Raw genomic sequence first — 19,159 nt, forward strand, 5'->3', positions numbered from 1 at the left:
AACAGGAGTGCTGAAGGCTCAAGCCACCAACTCCTTTGCTTTGAAATCAAGATTCCTACGGAATGATACTGATAAAGCTACTTCTGTAAACACAAATCATTATCTACATACAACTTTAGTTTTATCAATTATATATAACCACTCATTAGTGTCAAGTCTAACCCAAACAGAAATAATATTCCATAATAAAGTATAAATAAAATAAAGATAGGTGTATTTCATCTAAAATTTAGATTAAATATATTAATTTTTTAAATTAAATTTTACTTATATTTTTAATATTTGATCATAAGTTCTATATATATATTGTATATAATATTTTGAGAAAGACATGATATATATATTGAAAACCAAAATAAATATATTTTTTTTACTAATAAATATTTTCTTAACAAGGCTAATAAATGTATATGTTTCATCGACAGATTAAAATCGAAAATATTTTAATTATTATTTTGAGTATAGTAAGAGTAATTTTAATGGTTATTTATTCTGTGTACTATGGAGCATTAGATAGTACTCTTTAAATATATAAAAATGTTTCATAAACACCCACATATTCACCAAAGAGATAAAATAGAGAAAGCAATCTATTAATGATATGACACAAGAGAGAAAATAAGATGTTAAATGAATGTAAAAATATTAGAGATGTACAAATATCATGGTTAATAAATATATTGATATTACATAACCAAAAAAAAATATTAACAATAAAATAATTTAATTTATTACAAAAAAAAATTAAATCATATTTAAACATAAAATATTAAAATTTTGAAAAAATTCATATGAATGGTATATAGATGAATGCTTTTTATTTTTTGATTTTTAAAATGATTCGTTTATTTTATTTATTTACTTCTAAAATGAAATATAAATAAAAACAATTTTAAAAACTGTATTTATTTAATTCAAAATTTTAAAAAATTACATACTTTTTAAAATCTGTTTTTAATTATATTTTATTATAAATGGAGTAAATTTATTAAATATTATCATCTAGAGTTGAATCTAGTAAAAAAGGGTTAGTGTGTAACAAATAAAAGTTAAAATCTCAATTGAGAGATATGCGAGTATTTAATATTGTTTGACGTTTCAAACAAGATTACAACATTCCATGGAGGTGATCAGCCAAATAAAATAAAATAAATATCCTATATAACCTGTGAAAAAAATAAAACACTAAGATGTGAATTAATAAAATATCTAAATAATAATATCCAACTCCTTCATTCATTCGAAATAAAATATAAATAAAAATAACATTTAAAATATTGATGTATTTTGTCTAAAATTAAGATAAAATATATTAATTTTCATAAATTTTTTACTTAAATTATATTTTTAATGGAGTAATTAATAATAGGGTGCAAATAATTTTACCTAAATATTATAGGCCATTACAACCGTGCCCAAGCTAGATAGGTTGTGCACGACATACAACAATTTTCCGTCGTTGGATGGTTAAGTTTTACCATATCTATTATGAATCTTCTACACTGGATTTTCTACCCATGAGTCATTTTTGGGTTAATGATGTTGGATTGGGTCTCCACTTAGTCTGTGGTCGTGTACAAAAAAACTGCTTGAGCACAACTATGAGACTTATGGCGGCAGTTATGGGTATCTATCTCCGATTTCATGTCTCAAACTTTGTCTACTTCATTTCCTTTTTCTATTTGTCCGGTATCGTTGAAATTGAATTTGGGTATAAAGATGAAGGTTTAGGTCTATGAATGTGATGAAGGAAACAAAATGCATTGTTATTTTTTATTCAGATTGAGTGAACTTTAAATCTCCATCGTTAACCAAATTATAAAATAAAAACTTAAACTCTATGTCTTTTTTAACTGCTGATCAAGATATAGTAAATGCAGGAAAAAACAAATACAGTATATCTAAATTCGTTTCTTTGTACAACCATGATATTTAAGACATCATTTTTTTTTATCATGTATAGATGTCCAACAATAATTTTTCTTTTTCTAAAATTAGATATTAGACAAAACTAATAATATATATATAATATTTTAATAACCAATCTAAAGAGAATGATAATTTAAGGATCTAATTCATTATTATTCATTAAGAACAAAAACTTGAAAACAATAAATGGTTGAAAAAAACACGGGGAAGCACAATTAAACACAAAATAGTACAACAATTTAGAGAAAATTGATTCAATTTTGAATAAAAACATAGAGGGACATAACAATCCATAAGCTCGATATATAGTTTATATATATATATATATATATATATATATATATATATATATATATATATATATATATAATCGAAAATTAAGTAAGGGTAAAATCGTAATTGAAAAGGTAACATTTTGCCTATAATAGAAGAGGTCGTTCGAGAGAGAAAAACAGAAAATCTCAAAAGCAGTTCGGAAAGAGTGAATTGATAGATAGAGAGAATAATTAAGAAGTAGGTGTAATAGTCGCATAGCATGGCTGAGAAAAGTAAAATTTTGATAATCGGAGGGACTGGCTACATCGGTAAACACATAGTACAAGCAAGCGCAAAAGCCGGACATCCCACTTTTGCATTGGTCAGGGAGTCCACTCTCTCTGATCCTGCCAAGGCTGATCTCCTCAATACTTTCAAAACTTTGGGCGTCAATTTGGTCCCTGTAATCATTTCTCCTCTATATTTTTTTGTTGAATTTTAGAGTATATATATATATGTTATTATTAATCTGTAATGGTAATTGTAGGGGGATTTCTACGATCATGAGAACTTGGTGAAAGTGATCAAGCAGGTGGATGTGGTGATATCTACGGTAGGTCATGTGCAGCTTGCAGATCAGGTGAAGATCATAGCTGCAATTAAGGAGGCTGGTAATGTTAAGGTTGGTTGTCCTTTTCATATCTCTACAATTCTGGATACCACCAATCTTTGACATTTTCTCTGCCTTTTAATTTTTGCTTTTTTCCAACCAAAAATCTAGTGGAGTAGTGGCAAACATGGTGGGGAGAGAGATCCCACCACTGGGACTTTGACATATGCCTAACAAACATTTATTTTTTTAAATTAAAAATCACGATTTTTATTACAAAATCAAAAATCAATTTGGTGTCTAGTCATCAACATATTTGGTGTTTTTTTGGGCAAAAAGTACATTTTTGCATCAAAGCAACAAAATATTATATTATTTTGTTAATATACTTACAAAACAATATTAATAATTACATACTATGAGTTACCAATATTTGCATACAAATATTATAAAAATTATTATATATTTTTTAATAAATCAGTTTGATTAGATTATATATTTAACACTATCAAATTTTTGAATCTAACTTAACTATATTGATTAAATTTTTAATAATATCAATACTCTTTTTTTTAGATGATTTTAGAAACTTTCTAAAATATTTAGTAAAAAAATCTGACTTTCATTTTTTACATTTAAGTTTCTTTTATTAAAATTTGGTTTCATACCTATTAGATGTAGAGTACTAGTGGTAGGAACACGCGTTGTAATATATAATGTTTGTGCATTAGTGAATAAACTGTAGTTTTTATTTGGATGAATATGTTATGTGCAGAGATTTTTGCCTTCGGAATTTGGGAACGATGTTGATCGTACACATGCCGTAGAGCCAGCAAAATCAGCATTTGCCACAAAATCCCAAATTCGACGTGCTATTGAAGCAGAAGGTATACCTTATACATATGTTTCTAGCAACTACTTTGCTGGCTATTTTCTTCCCACATTAGCTCAGCCTGGACTCTTTGCTCCACCTCCCCCAAGAGACAAAGTCATCATTTATGGAGATGGAACTGCCAAAGGTAACAATAACTTTACCCCTCTTTTCTCTCTACCTACCTTTAAATTAAATACTACTACTCTCCGAACTTTTCATTGTACTTTTGAACTTTTCATTGTACTTTTGTTGAATACTTGCATATCTACAGCGGTCTTCAACAAGGAAGATGACATTGGAACCTTCACCATTAGAACTGTGGATGATCCAAGAACATTGAACAAGATTGTCTACATAAAGCCCCCCAAGAACACTTACTCATTCAACGAGCTTATCGCCTTGTGGGAGAACAAGATTGGAAAGACCCTCGAAAAAACTCATTTACCAGAGGATAAACTTCTCAAGGATATTCAAGGTTTCTCCTACTAAATTTTACTTGTGCTAAACTAATTAGTTAACCATGAAATTAATACAAACTTATATTCCGTTTTGTTTTGCAGAGTCACCTATTCCAATCAACGTGATATTATCAATCAACCACTCGGTGTTCGTGAAGGGTGACCAGACCAATTTTGAGATTGAGCCTTCTTTTGGTGTTGAGGCTTCTGAGTTGTACCCTGATGTTAAGTACACCACTGTCGATGAATTCCTTGATCAGTTCGCTTGAAAGTTATATACATATTCTGAATAATGATACTATATCAGTTGTTGCTTTGGAATTGCCCTGCCTCTCCTACTTGTTGTTTCTTATTTGCTATGTAAACTGGTTAATGCTTCGTACCTCAAATTATATATAAAAAAGAGGTTGTGTATTTTATCAAATGTGCCATTTCTTGGTGTCATGTGACTCTTTACTGGTTGGATTGAAAATGATAAATGCTCAAGACTCAACACTTTCTTTGGCCTCACTGATTTTGAGCTTTCTCTGTTATTCACCGTGCTTACTGCTTTTAAGGTTCCCGATCTTAAAAAATATTAGAAAAAAATTTCAAAAGTTAAAATTTGTTAGATCTCTTGACAATTGGCATAATACTTTAATAATTAAGTTGTGTATATGTAGGAAATTCTAAAAGGATATACCAAAAGTATATATCAATAGTATATTAAAAAAAAATATTTCTTATATTTTACTTTTAGAAAAAAATACGATGATTTAAAATATAAAAAAATAATGAAACAAAGTGAATAACAATAGTCAAATTTTTATATTCTATTATGTACAAAATAAAATAATTTATAGAAAAATAATATTACTTAAGAAAGAGATACAACTATTGTTTTACTTTGTGAAAAAATATATATTGATAAAGTTCATATTTTGACCGGTTAATTGCAATGTCAATTAAAAACATTTACACATACATATATTCATCAATATTTTGAAAAATATTTCACAACATTCACTTGTAAAAAGACGGTTACTCGCAAAACTCACCATCAATTATATATATATTTGTAAATTTTATCACAATTAAAGTAAATTATTAAATAAATATGATACTTATTAAATAAATATGATATTTGTACATTCTTAATTTTACTACAGTCATTTAATATTTTATTTTATCTTATCATCAATATATAAAATCACTCTATATTTCTTTTTCTTTCAAAATATTGATGGAAGATGATTTTTGTTATTAAATATGCTAACTCGAATAAGCTGGACTAATAACAAAATACAACATGATCCCTTTGTTTCAGTTTGTCTAAGGACATAACTCTTAGCTTATCTCTTAGCATTTCAAACATCCACTTCAATGATTTGGTTAGCTTTTTCTCTTCTAATTTGCAGTAGTTCAACTTTTAAGGCGCCTTTATTTACTTATTTACTTGTGTTAGGAAGTCCGAAAGTGTAAAAACAACAATAGACTAAATAATGTGGACACATCCAAAATCTTTAGGTATATGAATTTTTACTCTTCTATCTGTCACATTTTATTTATTCATAGTCATTATAGTTTATCATCGTATTTTCACCAAATTTTTTAAGACAATGACCATTTATTAACTTATTTATAATTAATGCTAGAGTGTGAAATAATATACTTTGATACATAATCTTAGTCATTAATTCGTTCCAAAGGCTTTTGTTTATTTACTTACTCAAACCATCATGTGACTTATTTATGAAATACTCTTTCACTTTGATTCTTTTAGCCTTTAACACATATTAAAAAAATTGGGTATTTTAAGTATACGAAAATTACATATTAATTATTATTTATTTTTTAATAGCAAGTTAATCTTATATGTTCGTAAATATTTATACTAATTTTAAATTAATAAAATTAAAAATTAAAATTCTCTCAATTTTTTCAATAAACTCGTATAATTCTTAAGAGTTTTGATTGCAATAATCATAAAAACATAAGTTATCAATTAAATTTAGAAAAATAATTAAATAAGAAAAAAGTAAAATAAATTTTAAAATTCTTAAAATTAAACACAAAATTATCTTAATTTATGTTATGTAATTACATAAAAACCTATTATGCTATTATATAAATAATTGATAATAAAATTCATGGTAGTATTTTAAAAACATTTAATTAAAAATGATTGAAATTACCTTATGACTAAAAGTAACGCAAATAACATTGTAACTTTTAAGAACAACTAACTTAATAATGTATTTTACACTTATTCAATTACTATACATGTAGATGATGAACTAGAGTTATTGGAGTTTGAAATTAGTGGCGTTTTATTAATGGTAGGGGGATGTGCATGATTATGAGAGCTTGGTGAAAGCAATGAAGCATGTAGACGTGGTCATCTCTGCGGTGAGTCACTTACAAGTTACAGGTTAAGGTTGTCTACTTTATATCAATGCATTCAAAAATATCAAGTTTGTATACACGCTTCTATATAATTTGTGAAAAGGCAGAGAAAGGCAAGCTTCTATACAATTCCTTTTTTTATATACTAGAAATGTTTTGAATGTTGACATCTTGAATCACTTCCTCTTTATTTAAAGAATTCCAAGACTATATTATCAAAAGGGTATCTCAAATAAATGTGTTAATATGTGGTTAATTTGTTACTTGTTATTTTTGCAGATACACCTTTTCCAAACAATGTAGGATTAGCAATTTGTCACTCGGTGTTTGTGAAAGGTGACCACACTAATTTTGACATAGAACCTTCTTTTGTGGTTGAAGCTTCTGCTTATTTATACCTAGATGTCAACTACACCACTTTGATCAGTTCGTTTGAGAAATTATTAAAGAGAAGAGATTTAAGTCATGCTCTTGTAATAATTATACTATAAATTATTAAAGTACAATTTTACTTACAACCGGCTTCATTATATATAGCTATACTATAATTATAAATACACAAATTTTCCACAATAACACCTAATTCACAATGGTATTTCATTGCTAATTCTCTCTTTTGATTCATATTTATATAACATTACTGAATTCCATCTATTATATTGTTACCGGTTGTTTGTTTCACTTGGACTTGTACTTTGGAAGCATCATCACTGCTATTAAAATTGCTTCTGATTATAAGAGTGTGATTATGGTGAGACTGTGACCCCTTCAGAGTTGGTAATGGTAATGGTAATGATACGGTTGCTGGTGTTGGTGCTGGAGCAAGTTCCTCTTCATCTAACGATTTAGCTGCTTCTTCTGCTGTTCTTATTTCGTTATGTGTGTGCCTCATCATTCTTCTCACCTTCATTGTTTCTCTTATATTTCCTGCAAAGTTAGACACAATTTTTAATTGAATGAAAACATACGGAAACAAGAAAATTAGCAATTCTTTAAATGATATTTTACCATTTAAATCGAGTTCGGCTTTTGAATTCTCTGACAAGAGAATCAGTGTAGGTGTAATTATTGTAAGAAAAGCCCAGAAAATGAATGTTGGAATTAGAGTTCTTTCACTCATCATCTCTTTGGAAAATTAATCTAGAACTAGAACAATTTCATGCTTTAAGTAATATATAGCATAAATTTTACATGACAAGACTTTTTGTGGGAGAGGGACATGCTGAGAAGTTGAAGGGCGTGGAATACGATGTTTTTAGCTTCAACAGATTAGTTGGCCATGTTTAAACATATTGATTGTTTTTATTATTATATATACAAACTAGAGTCAAGTTTTGGTAACTAATTAAACTTTTTATTTGGTTTATTGGTAGTTGGATAGTTGTTATGTATAGCCCCACTGATGATTGATCTGGCATGCTGTATACTAAGAATTCACAATCTCTGTTGTAGCCTATGAAACACATACACTTACATAAAATTAAAACAGTTGAATATTCAGTGTCAAATTCTAACACATTTTGGATACTACATATATTTTTCAATATGAAGTGTGATTGGCACTGGTTTTATTTATTTTATTAATGGTGTTCTCTAACAAGTGACAATACTTTATAATAGCACTCCGTTTTATTTCTTATTGATGTTTACTTTCCAACACCTAAAATGATGCTTCAGTATTATATAATCACCAAATTTCATTTGGGAAGTAATAGTCTCAGGACCGTTAGAAGGTTCCTATTAAGTCATAAACAAAGCATTTGAGTAGGTCAAAATGGTTTAAATAAACATCAGCAATAGTGAGAATATATAATATGGTTAGGCTAGTTAAAGTAAAAAATAGAGTCAACAAGAAACTTAACTTTAGTTCTTGAATTTTCTGAAAAAGCACGATAGTTCTTGAATGTATTATGCATCAACCATTTTCATCAATGATGACTTGTGATGTTAAAAAATATGTAGTAGTCTATGAGAGTTTCGAAACACTCAAGTATACAATGACTACATTGATATGAACATTTTCTAATATAAATAATTTTTATACTATCAATCAATTACAACAGTTAAATTATTAATAATGTTTGACTTTAGTTATAATTACTTATAAAATCAGTTATTATTTGTCTGAGTAAAACTTTTTACGATGTCTAAGAAAATTAAATACATAAAAAATTTAAACATTTTTTTATTTTATTTTTATTTTGGAAGGAGTAATTGGTTATAAACCAAATTTTTATAAAAATAATATGAAGATTCATGTTTCATTTTCATCCTGTTGTGAGGATTATTATTCCTAGCCTTAAAAAAAAATCTTTTTTTATCTTAAAAGAAATAATAATTATGATTTCCAAACTAACAACATTAATATTTTATCAGAACTAAAACTTAAAAAATATTATTTTAATGGAAGTATATTTTATTTTGTCACAATGTGAATGTGAATATTGTTTAGTGCAGTTAGCAGGCCAATCCAGTTAATTGGGCTGGGCCCATTTTGAAATGTTGTTTGAATGAATTGGACATGATTCATTTTTTGAGTGGAAACCCCAATTCGCCCTCTTCGTTCGGAAAGGGATTATTCATTACCACGTCTACCTCGACCTCGACCTCTTAGTCTCTGTAGCTCAATACTCGAAAGTGTTTTTTTGATTGAAGAAAATGGGAACCCTTGGAAGAGCGATTTACAGCGTCGGATTCTGGATTCGAGAAACTGGACAAGCCATTGATCGCCTTGGTTCCCGCCTTCAGGGTGGTTACTACTTCCAAGAGCAGCGTCAGTCTTCTTCCTTTTCACCTAATTTCATTTCTCTTTTCCTTTTCGCATTTTCTTCACTACCTTGCTTTCTTTCTTCTTCAATTTTCATCTTAGATTCATTTATTCCTCTTATTCTTCTATTCATTTTATTTACTGCTTTGCCATTCTGCCGTCAAATATATTATATTACAAATTGTTAATTGGATCGGATTTAAATCAGGTTTTATAAAGGAGTCATCCAAACCAAACTGAGTGTAGTTTTAATCTTTGAATCAGATGATTTTTTTTGCCTCAAATTCGAACACTTGTACTTTAAGTGATCTCATTTATTGGTGATATGAGTATTTTACATCTTGAGAAGGGTATTTCTGTGCTGTTTGTACTGCTGTGCCATTCTGCCGCGAAATATAATATTATTCAATAGTCTTCTTATTTCTTGTGTTCAGTGTCTAGGCATCGAACTCTGATGAACATATTTGACAAGGCTCCTGTTATTGATAAGGATGTATTTGTTGCACCAAGTGCTTCCATCGTTGGTGATGTGCAAGTTGGAAAGGGGTCATCAATTTGGTATGGATCCGTCTTGAGAGGTAAGGGAATTGACACCATTTGGTTTGAATGATTTGATGCTTATGTAACTAATGAGATCTTTTAGAGCCTGTTTGGAATTACTTATTTCAGAGTACTTACTGACATAAGTACTTGTGAGAGCTTTTGCAAACCACTTATGACATGAACATTGGCTGTTTTCACTTTATTTCCGTAAGCTCTTCAAGAGATATTATGAAATCAACTTTTAGCTTATACAAAAACTATTTTTGCATAAACACTTATATGATACAAGATTATGTGGTTAGTGCTTTATTAAGTTGTTTATTCCAACAGTTAGATGATTTTTAGTAATGCTTTATTTCTATCTGGGCTACGCATTTTGTAAAACAAAGACAGCAATTCTGTGCAACTCCAATTAAGTGTCTTTCTTATATTTTGAAAAATTGAAATGCTATCTTCATGGGAAGTTGCTTTTTTCTGATATTCTAAAGTAGATTGGATGTGAAATCATTGTGAGTCTCTCTGTCTCTGTACTTGATAATTATATGCAACCAGGAATCATATTTTAACTGAACATCTTGAATAGGTGATGTTAACAGCATCAGAGTTGGAAGTGGAACTAACATTCAGGATAACTCCCTGGTGCATGTTGCAAAGTCAAATTTAAGTGGGAAGGTCTTGCCTACTATTATTGGGGATAATGTTACTGTAGGTGAGTAATAATTTTGCCATGATCAACAATGTGCTACGCTATATAATTAAATTGAAATTTCAAATTTAAAATGTAAAAATTTTCACTGAGCAGGTCACAGTGCTGTTTTACATGGTTGTACTGTTGAGGATGAGGCTTTTGTTGGTATGGGTGCAATTCTACTTGATGGTGTTGTTGTTGAGAAAAATGCCATGGTTGCTGCTGGGGCCCTTGTGAGACAGAATACAAGGATTCCATCTGGCGAGGTATGTCTATGGGTGTATACTGTCTGGTTAGTGGTTACTGCTTAATGAGAATTAGAATTATGCACATTTTAGTCTAACTGTTTTTGTGAATAATTCATTATTGAGTTATCATAATATACTTGCACTCTAGGACTTGGGGTTCAATTATATCTTTTTTTTGTTTATTTTATGGAATTTTTCATAGAAATTTTATAGGGATGCACTTTAGTTTTTTAGATATTTTTTGGATAAATATTGTAGTGTTGAAGTTGTTTAGTATATTATGCATTAGGAATATTCTTTGAGTTATTTTTCATTGGTATTTTATTATGTTAATTTAAAATTTTCCTCAATAATCTTATTATATTTTGGTGTCCAAGAGGTTTCTGCAACATAAAGCATTAAAGCCCTTGTAAAAACCTCACCTATTCTGTCTTCTGGCTGCTATTTCTCTACTTCTCTGTCAATAACACTACTGCTACGACTCCCATCATCATGACACCTACAGCCAAAACAAGAAGTTTCTAATTTATATAGGCATTAAAGTTCAAAGATAGAGATAAAATATTTTGAAATACAGTCAGGACCCAGGAGTATCCGAAGTGTACCATAGGGATACTTGTTCAACATGGGTACACCTGCTATTTTTAATTGTCTTTACCTCCTTGCTAAATCCTCACCCTAATTAACTAGACCCAAATCCACATTCCTATATTACGTGTCTTAACTATTACTTAATACTAATATCAGGATTATTACATTGCCTCTTCATTAAACAGTGCCTCTTGAACTACATCATTTTATATACTTGCTCGCTCATTTTCTCTTTAGTCAATTGCGGCCGTCGCGGCCGCTACTGCGGCGTTGCGTCGCGGCGGCCCTGTGCTACGCAAAACGGTGTTCCGGCCATAGTGGTGTTCTTTGCAGTGAAATCCCAGATGGGAGAAGACAAATTCACGCACGGAAGAAACGCTACAGTAATTTAAGAATAGAAAGTCAGAAATACCTCATTTTTTAACCGTTTCAGGGTTTTTTAATTTCTTTTTTGTCTTTTTCTTTCTAGGTTATTTTTAAGCATAAAAATAACAAAGGGTATACACGTACAGTAATCATACGGACCTTACTTCTCCTATTTGAAAGCTATGTTCTGAAGCTTCTTCTCGACCCTTCTTCTCCACCATTTTTCTCCTACCAACATAGCTTTCGTTTCAAAGCAGATTTCAACTCGTCCCTGCGCTGTTCTCGTCCGTACCAACAGAGCTTTCTTCTCAAAGCTTTCTCATAGTACCCCATTATTGTGCTCTGTTTTTTTGTTTCTGTGTTTACAGTCCTCTATTTTGCTTTATATTATATTTAAAATATTAGTAGCAATGAACTTTGAAGTTGTGACTAATGAATATGTCTTTAGTATTAGCATTTTTCTATTTTTTAGTCTCTGTATGTGTATGGTATAAATTGCTTGTAATGTTTCCCTAGACCTCGACGTAGCGGTCTTACTGCTACACGCTACACTGCTATAGCGTTTTGGGGGTTGGCCGCTACACTACACTATCTGCTACTGACTACATAGCTCATTTTATCATTAGATTCACTGATTCAAGATATTGATGTTATTTCTTGTGGGAAAATCTGTTAAATATATCTGATTTAAGCTTTTATAAGGTCACTAACTTTCAAACATAATCTGAAAATTTCCATGTTATTGACAATTACATAGAGCGCCTATGAATGCCATAAAGCATGCCCAATTGTAAGCCTGAAACTATCATAAGCATTCTTCACTTATTAATATCTATCATGTGATGAAAAGCATTCCTTAATTTTGATTTTTTTTTTCCCCAGAAATCCGGCTAGATTGTAAAGTTCTAATGTTTGTTTGCCTGCTCTTGTTGAATACTTGCCAAGTGTATCATTCATGATCTGTAAACACAAACTTGCTTATTTTGCAGGTTTGGGCAGGCAATCCAGCGAAGTTTCTGAGAAAGCTCACTGATGAAGAGATAGCTTTTATCTCTCAGTCAGCCACCAATTATAATAACCTTGCACAGGTCCATGCAGCAGAAAACTCAAAGCCGTTTGAAGAAATTGAGTTTGAGAAGGTGCTTCGTAAGAAATATGCACGTAAAGATGAGGAGTACGACTCTATGTTGGGTGTTGTTCGTGAGATCCCGCCAGAGCTTATTCTTCCAGACAATGTCTTACCTGATAAAGCAAAGAAAGCTCTTAACCAAAGCTCTTAAGATTTGATGTCTTTAAAACCATTGTCTTCAATTCCAATCTTGAAATGACATCAAGGGGTATTTTTTTTCAAACTCATGGAGAGGGACTATTTTTGTTCCAAATAACACCAAACATTTTCTAGGCTTTAGTTATTGCTCCTTCTAAGTTCCAGGAAGCAATTGCTCCATATTTAAAACTATGTTCTCTACTTTGGGAAATGTAAGAGGGTGATAGGATTGTGTATGTTGATCTTTAGTGTTTGATGTATTTTATGCAAGTGATTTCACATTTTTCTTCAAGACATCCTCTGTCTCAATTCTGTTCATAAGCTCTCGATGAAATTCTAAATAAGAGGAGGACATTGACTCCTGTGTTTTTATATTCAGTGGATTGTCTGCTATTAGACCCAGAGAATGTAAAGACTGAGTTCATCTAAAAGAAGTCCTATATTGGGTCGCAGGGGCGCAAGCTCAAAAGAAAATCATTCATGGTGCTTGATTGATTCCACTCACGTTCTTTGATTTATTCATCTGTAGACTTAGATTAGAATGCTAGAGGAGACTAAACTGGAGACTTGGTACAGTTTGATTATACTTTTTAAAAACTCTTTTGTTTTTAAAAAGTTAAAGAACAAAATTTGTTCTTGCTTAGGCAGTTTTCAGTTTGGAGGTTTTGGGGAGGGAGTGAATGAGGGAAGGGACGAGAGCAAAAGAAAATTTCCATCCTATTTGGATAAAAAAAATTTCAAGTCGAAAATGAGAAGAGAAATGTTCATAATTAATATATTTTTTAAAATTTTGAGAGTATTATAAAAATAAAAATAAAGATTTAAAGAATTTATCCAATATTCACAAAATCTTTCCTTGATGCATTTTTTGTGTTCTCCACTTTAGTGTATTAAGAATTATGAAGAAAAATATTCTCCATTTAAGTTGGAGGATCATCCTTCTCTCCGTTTTCTTCTTTGTTCCAAAGCTTTTCCCTCCTAAACTTCCTAATTAAGAGTAAAGTGAAAATGTAAGATAAATTAGCATAAACATTTCTCATCATTATTAGATGATTGATATAGGAGATGCACTAATTTTTGTTATCATTATTACTCATTATTTATCTTAGCATATACTTCCTCTTGAATGAATTTAAAGTAAAAATAACTAAATTACATATGTATATTAAGAATATTTTTTTTATGTATATTAAGAAATATTGTTGATCACATTTAATTTATAATTATAATACAAAGTTAAATTTATTGTGTAAATTATAATAAATTTCTTATATGAAGTTTTCTTAGTTTTATTATTACGTGTTTTTGTAGTATACCTAAAAGTTGTATAAACACACTAACTAAAAAATAAAAAATTTGTGAATCTTAATTAAACACACATTTCGATCTATTTTTTGTTTACTACACTCTAATGATCTTTTTAATAAATATTTTTAAAAAAATTTAGATTTAGTTAAAAAAAAATGAATAATATTTATTTATATATTTGTTTTGAATAAAAAAAAATAAAAATTTTAAATTCATACGTATATACATTTTTAAATAGTTAATTTAATAAATAATTATATGAATTAAAGAGTTTTGTGCATACTCTATTAAAGAGTTTTATTTTTTATTTTGAAAATAATATAATCTTTAAATTCACAATTAGAGATCGTGAATAAATTGATTTACCTATATATGCTACAATTATTAATATTTCATAATTAAAAATCTTTAAATAGTACTATGATCATAGTTAAAATATTTATTTGCTTGAATGTGTAGGATTTTTTATTACCATAAGAGTAAAGAGTGATGTAAATATAATATTGGTCATCTTAAATTACTATTATTATACTATTTATATTTTATTCTTTGAATTATAAAATTGTATCGAATTAACTGGACTTTTAAGCAACGAGGAAAAAAAAATTTGACATGTTTATTTAAACTATTATTTTTTGACTAAAGTAATTTTTTCATCAAAAAACGTATAATAAATATAAAAATTATGTGTGAGATGAAGTAATATATTATAATATCATTAACAAAAAAAATACAAATATATTATAATATTATTTAATAATAATACATTATAAATTTATATTTCTATATAGTTTCATTCTAAATTTAAAATTTAATATCATATATAAAATGGATAAAGTATTTCGTTGTAGGAACTCCTATATTAATATATTTTGTAATGGTTTAGACTATTTATTGTCATAATATCATTTTGTTTATTAGTCTCATTTAAAATTATTTAACACTGATTTTTATATTATTTTATTTTATTTTGGTGACAATAACATTTATTTTGACTTTGTCTTTATAAATAAATCAAAATAAAGACGTCAAATCTTATTTATTAAAAGAAAGAAAGAAAAAAAAAAGTGACCAATAAAAAATTATTATGGAACGAAGACGTAAAAAGTGTTATTATCACAAATCATGTAGTATTAGTCGCAATCTGTTGCTATTTATATGGAGTGAAAAAAAATGGGAGAAAAAAAAAAAAAGGGTTTATGTGTGGCGCCTTATATAATAAATTTGTGAATGTGATTCCATGGGGCAACGTTCATGTTTTGTAGAAGATACATAGATTTGAAGAGAAAAAAAATCCCTCAGCTTCTTCTGTTTCGGTTCTATTCTAAGTAATTAGCAATGGTAGCCGAAAGCTTTTGTAAGAAGCAAAACAATGAAATTGAAATCGAAGCTCCCTTCATTTTGGGTCTTCAACCATCTGCACTCGTTGATAACGTGGCTCACGTTGATTTGTCCTTGCTCGATAGAATTCCCGGCGAACGTGGTGGCTCCATTCCCGTATGTATTCAATTTTGCGTTTCTTTTTTATATTTTCTTCAAATATATAATAGTATTATGGTGGATTGAATTAATTCCCTATCTTCTTTTCCCCTTAATTTGGTGTTTATTTTATTTAGGTTGCAATTGAAGAGCTTGAATATATACTGAGGGAAGTTAAATCTAAAAATAATAATTCCAATGAGTCTGATTCTTCAATAATGAAAACTATGGCTGGTGGAAGTGTTGCTAATACAATTCGTGGTTTGAGTAGTGGTTTTGGAATTTCCACTGGTATTATTGGGGCTTGTGGTGATGATGAACAGGGACAGTTATTTGTCAATAATATGTCTTCCAATGGTGTTGATCTTTCTAGACTCCGTAAGAAGAAAGGACACACTGCACAATGTGTTTGCTTGGTCGATGAATTGGGTAATCGTACCATGCGGCCATGTCTCTCAAATGCTGTTAAAGTTCAGGTATTGTCTCATCTCAACCACCCTTTTCCGGTTAATTCTATTCTGGACCACCTTCATAAGTGGTCCACCATGTACCGGTCTCTATTCAGAATTATTAGTTCATAATCCTCCTCGTCTCTATGGTTAAATGTAATACATATTTGTTTTCCTTTACTTTTATTGAATCAGTATCATTTATGTCACTATCCCAGTATGGAAAATGAATATGACCATTAACGTCTACTTCAAAGAAACTATGCCTGGTTGTTGGAGTTTTAAACATTTTTCAAATATTGCTCCTTGGTGGAATGTGGTTCATGTTAGAATTTCCCCTTTATGGATGCTTTGTTGTTACTACTGTGGATTCAAATATAAGCAAAAAAAGAAGTTACAAGTTCTCTTACAAAATCAAATAAAAATCATTAGTAGTTTGGAAAATGCAACTTTTTATTACATCTAAATAATTAAAAGAGGTTAAACTATATCTATTCTTTATAATATGTCTGTAATTAGTCAATTTTATTTATAATTGAATTTGAGTCTAGAGAAAGTTTGATTTATATGTTGTTTCTTTTTGGTAGGCTCAAGAATTGACGAACGAGGATTTCAAAGGCTCCAAGGTTCACTTCTTCATCAATTAAAATTTTGTGAAACTTTTGATAGCAGGGATTTAAATTATTAGGTTCAAGCAATCTTTGTTAATATTTTTATTTGTTTATTCCACTATAATGTACTGTAAAATGAAATGAATGTGCGCTGGCCTTATATCTAGTCTCTACAAACATACTAAAAAGTTGCACTTCATCTGTTCTGTCCATCTAAGGGTTCTCTGTGTACTTAGTTGTTGATATATTTACATTTCAGTGGTTGGTGTTGAGATATGCAGTTTTCAACCTTGATGTTATTCAGGCAGCCATTGCTTTGGCCAAACAGGAAGGTCTTCTTGTTTCCTTGGACTTGGCCAGTTTTGAGGTATTTTATTTGCGCTTCTACTCAGACATTCCCATCCCCAAAAGTTATTTTTAAAAGATTGGCTTCAAAGGTTTCATAAAAAGAAAATTTAGCTCCTTTCTAGTAGGTTTTTCTGATAAAGAGCTACTACTAAATCAGTAAAATCACTAGCCATTTAATTCACAATTTCACCCAAACAATTACCGAACATGCTTGATTTGTTGTTGTCATCTGCTTTACAAGATCATATTCTTCTCTATAAAGTCTCACATATGAATGTATGCAAATTTTATTTTTAAGAATCATTTGTTAGAGAAATGACTCTTTAGTAATAACATCATTTGCATAATTTATGTAAGCATTTCATTTCTCACACACAATGATCTCTTTATTTTGGCAAGATGGTCAGGAACTTTAAGCTACCACTTCTGAAGTTGCTGGAATCTGGAAGCGTAGACCTCTGCTTTGCCAATGAAGACGAGGCAACTGAACTTTTAAGGTGACTGTCGATAGGAGTCCCTTTCAACCCTGCTTTATATGAAGATATCCTTTTATGAAGAATCAATTGATTTAGTTTTCAAGTTGTTGACTTCCTTTATTCCATTTTATGTGCATTATCTATTTTTAAATCATTGATATAAATTTACTTTATGATGAATTTTAGGGGCGAACAGAATGTTGATCCGATAGCTGCCGTAGAATATCTTGCCAAATACTGCCAATGGGCTGTGGTAACATTGGGCTCTAATGGGTGCATTGCTAAACACGGGAAGGAGGTTTGTTAATTTTTTGCGGTCCTTCTGTGTAATATGTTATGCTTGGCTCCTTCTACAATTCTTTTCCCTCTTTGTGAATGTGTGCAGTTGGTTTATGTACTGCAAGACACGATAATTAACAACCCATGGTTTAGCTAATTTCACCTTGTAGGAATTTGGTTTAAAATTCTGCTTCCTTTTATAAAATCTGTTTCACAATGCTGAAGCTTTACTGCTAGTTCATTTGTTCTTTGTCCATAATGTTAGTATAATAAACTCAAAATTTGCATTACTTCTTATGAGGAAAGGGTGTACTCGGCAGCATTCTACATTTTTTATGATCTTTCATTGAACATCCCTCAACATTCATCATTCTTATCAGTAAAGATTGACCCACATTAGCATCATGGGACTCATTTTTGGAAAAAAATTATTTGCTCTTGACATGATGAATATTGTTTAAGCACATTGTGGTCCTTCTATAGTTGTACTTTCTTGTCACTTGGTCATTGTGTCAACTCGCATTTTAGTATAGGTGCTGAAAGGAAGGATTGACGGATCAATTGTATCTATCATTTACCAACCAATATTTTTACTTGTCAGATGATACGTGTCTCGGCCATAGGGGAATCAAAAGCAACTGATGCTACTGGAGCCGGAGACCTTTTTGCAAGTGGATTTTTGTACGGAGTGGTTAAGGGTTTGTCACTAGAAGAATCCTGCAAAGTAGGTACATGCAGTGGTGGATCTGTAATCCGCTCTCTTGGCGGTGAGGTGACATCAGAGAATTGGCAATGGATGTACAAGCAGATGCAAGTTAAGGGTCTTCCCACGCCTGATGGCTTATGCAAATGATTATTATCAATTTTGTTTAACTAATTGCTTTCTTCTTATTTTTTTCCTTTGCCCTTTTGCATTTGTATTTCAATTTTAGTTTTACTATTCATCTCTTACTTTCAATTGGAACGACTGCCATAATAATTTATGGCTGGTTCGGAGGCTAGATATTTTTGGTGGAAACACGAGTTGATTTATGAAACACGAGTATTAATTAACTACGAAGTTGAACTTTACTTCCATTTTTGGATCTATATTTTTTATCTTCTGATGAACTGTGTACAAAGTATCACAGATGAGGCTGCTTGTTCGTGAAGTTTTAGGTAAACCAAAACTGAGAACAAAGCCATTTTTATGGACATATAAAATATGTTCTCAACCCTAATTCTTGCT

General features: G+C 30.0%; 4 protein-coding genes across 4 annotated transcripts; 3 read left to right on the forward strand and 1 right to left on the reverse strand.

The window, feature by feature from the left end:
* Nucleotides 1-2,374: 2,374 nt before the first annotated feature.
* LOC101500862 (phenylcoumaran benzylic ether reductase Betv6-like) lies at nucleotides 2,375-4,636 on the forward strand. Its single transcript, XM_004500948.4, has 5 exons — nucleotides 2,375-2,647; nucleotides 2,732-2,866; nucleotides 3,570-3,813; nucleotides 3,940-4,143; nucleotides 4,229-4,636. Exons 1-5 carry the CDS (start codon nucleotides 2,465-2,467, stop codon nucleotides 4,393-4,395), a joined length of 933 nt encoding a protein of 310 aa, XP_004501005.1. The 5' UTR covers nucleotides 2,375-2,464; the 3' UTR covers nucleotides 4,396-4,636.
* A 2,341-nt stretch (nucleotides 4,637-6,977) lies between these two features.
* Nucleotides 6,978-7,768, reverse strand: LOC101500548 (uncharacterized). Its single transcript, XM_004500946.4, has 2 exons — nucleotides 7,520-7,768; nucleotides 6,978-7,438 (listed from the first exon to the last, which is right to left on the reverse strand). The coding sequence occupies exons 1-2, from the start codon at nucleotides 7,632-7,634 to the stop codon at nucleotides 7,149-7,151; spliced, it is 405 nt and encodes a 134-aa protein (XP_004501003.1). The 5' UTR covers nucleotides 7,635-7,768; the 3' UTR covers nucleotides 6,978-7,148.
* Nucleotides 7,769-9,055: 1,287 nt separating this feature from the next.
* On the forward strand, nucleotides 9,056-13,273 carry LOC101499899 (gamma carbonic anhydrase 1, mitochondrial-like). The gene is made up of 5 exons (XM_027335038.2): nucleotides 9,056-9,284; nucleotides 9,713-9,856; nucleotides 10,405-10,530; nucleotides 10,624-10,775; nucleotides 12,704-13,273. Exons 1-5 carry the CDS (start codon nucleotides 9,170-9,172, stop codon nucleotides 12,992-12,994), a joined length of 828 nt encoding a protein of 275 aa, XP_027190839.1. The 5' UTR covers nucleotides 9,056-9,169; the 3' UTR covers nucleotides 12,995-13,273.
* Nucleotides 13,274-15,482: 2,209 nt separating this feature from the next.
* LOC101499594 (uncharacterized) lies at nucleotides 15,483-19,008 on the forward strand. Its single transcript, XM_004500944.3, has 7 exons — nucleotides 15,483-15,786; nucleotides 15,906-16,244; nucleotides 16,805-16,843; nucleotides 17,088-17,195; nucleotides 17,576-17,673; nucleotides 17,839-17,950; nucleotides 18,533-19,008. Exons 1-7 carry the CDS (start codon nucleotides 15,628-15,630, stop codon nucleotides 18,782-18,784), a joined length of 1,107 nt encoding a protein of 368 aa, XP_004501001.1. The 5' UTR covers nucleotides 15,483-15,627; the 3' UTR covers nucleotides 18,785-19,008.
* Nucleotides 19,009-19,159: the final 151 nt, after the last annotated feature.

Source organism: Cicer arietinum, chromosome 5, assembly GCF_000331145.2.
Source record: "Cicer arietinum cultivar CDC Frontier isolate Library 1 chromosome 5, Cicar.CDCFrontier_v2.0, whole genome shotgun sequence".
Taxonomy (NCBI): Eukaryota; Viridiplantae; Streptophyta; class Magnoliopsida; order Fabales; family Fabaceae; genus Cicer; species Cicer arietinum.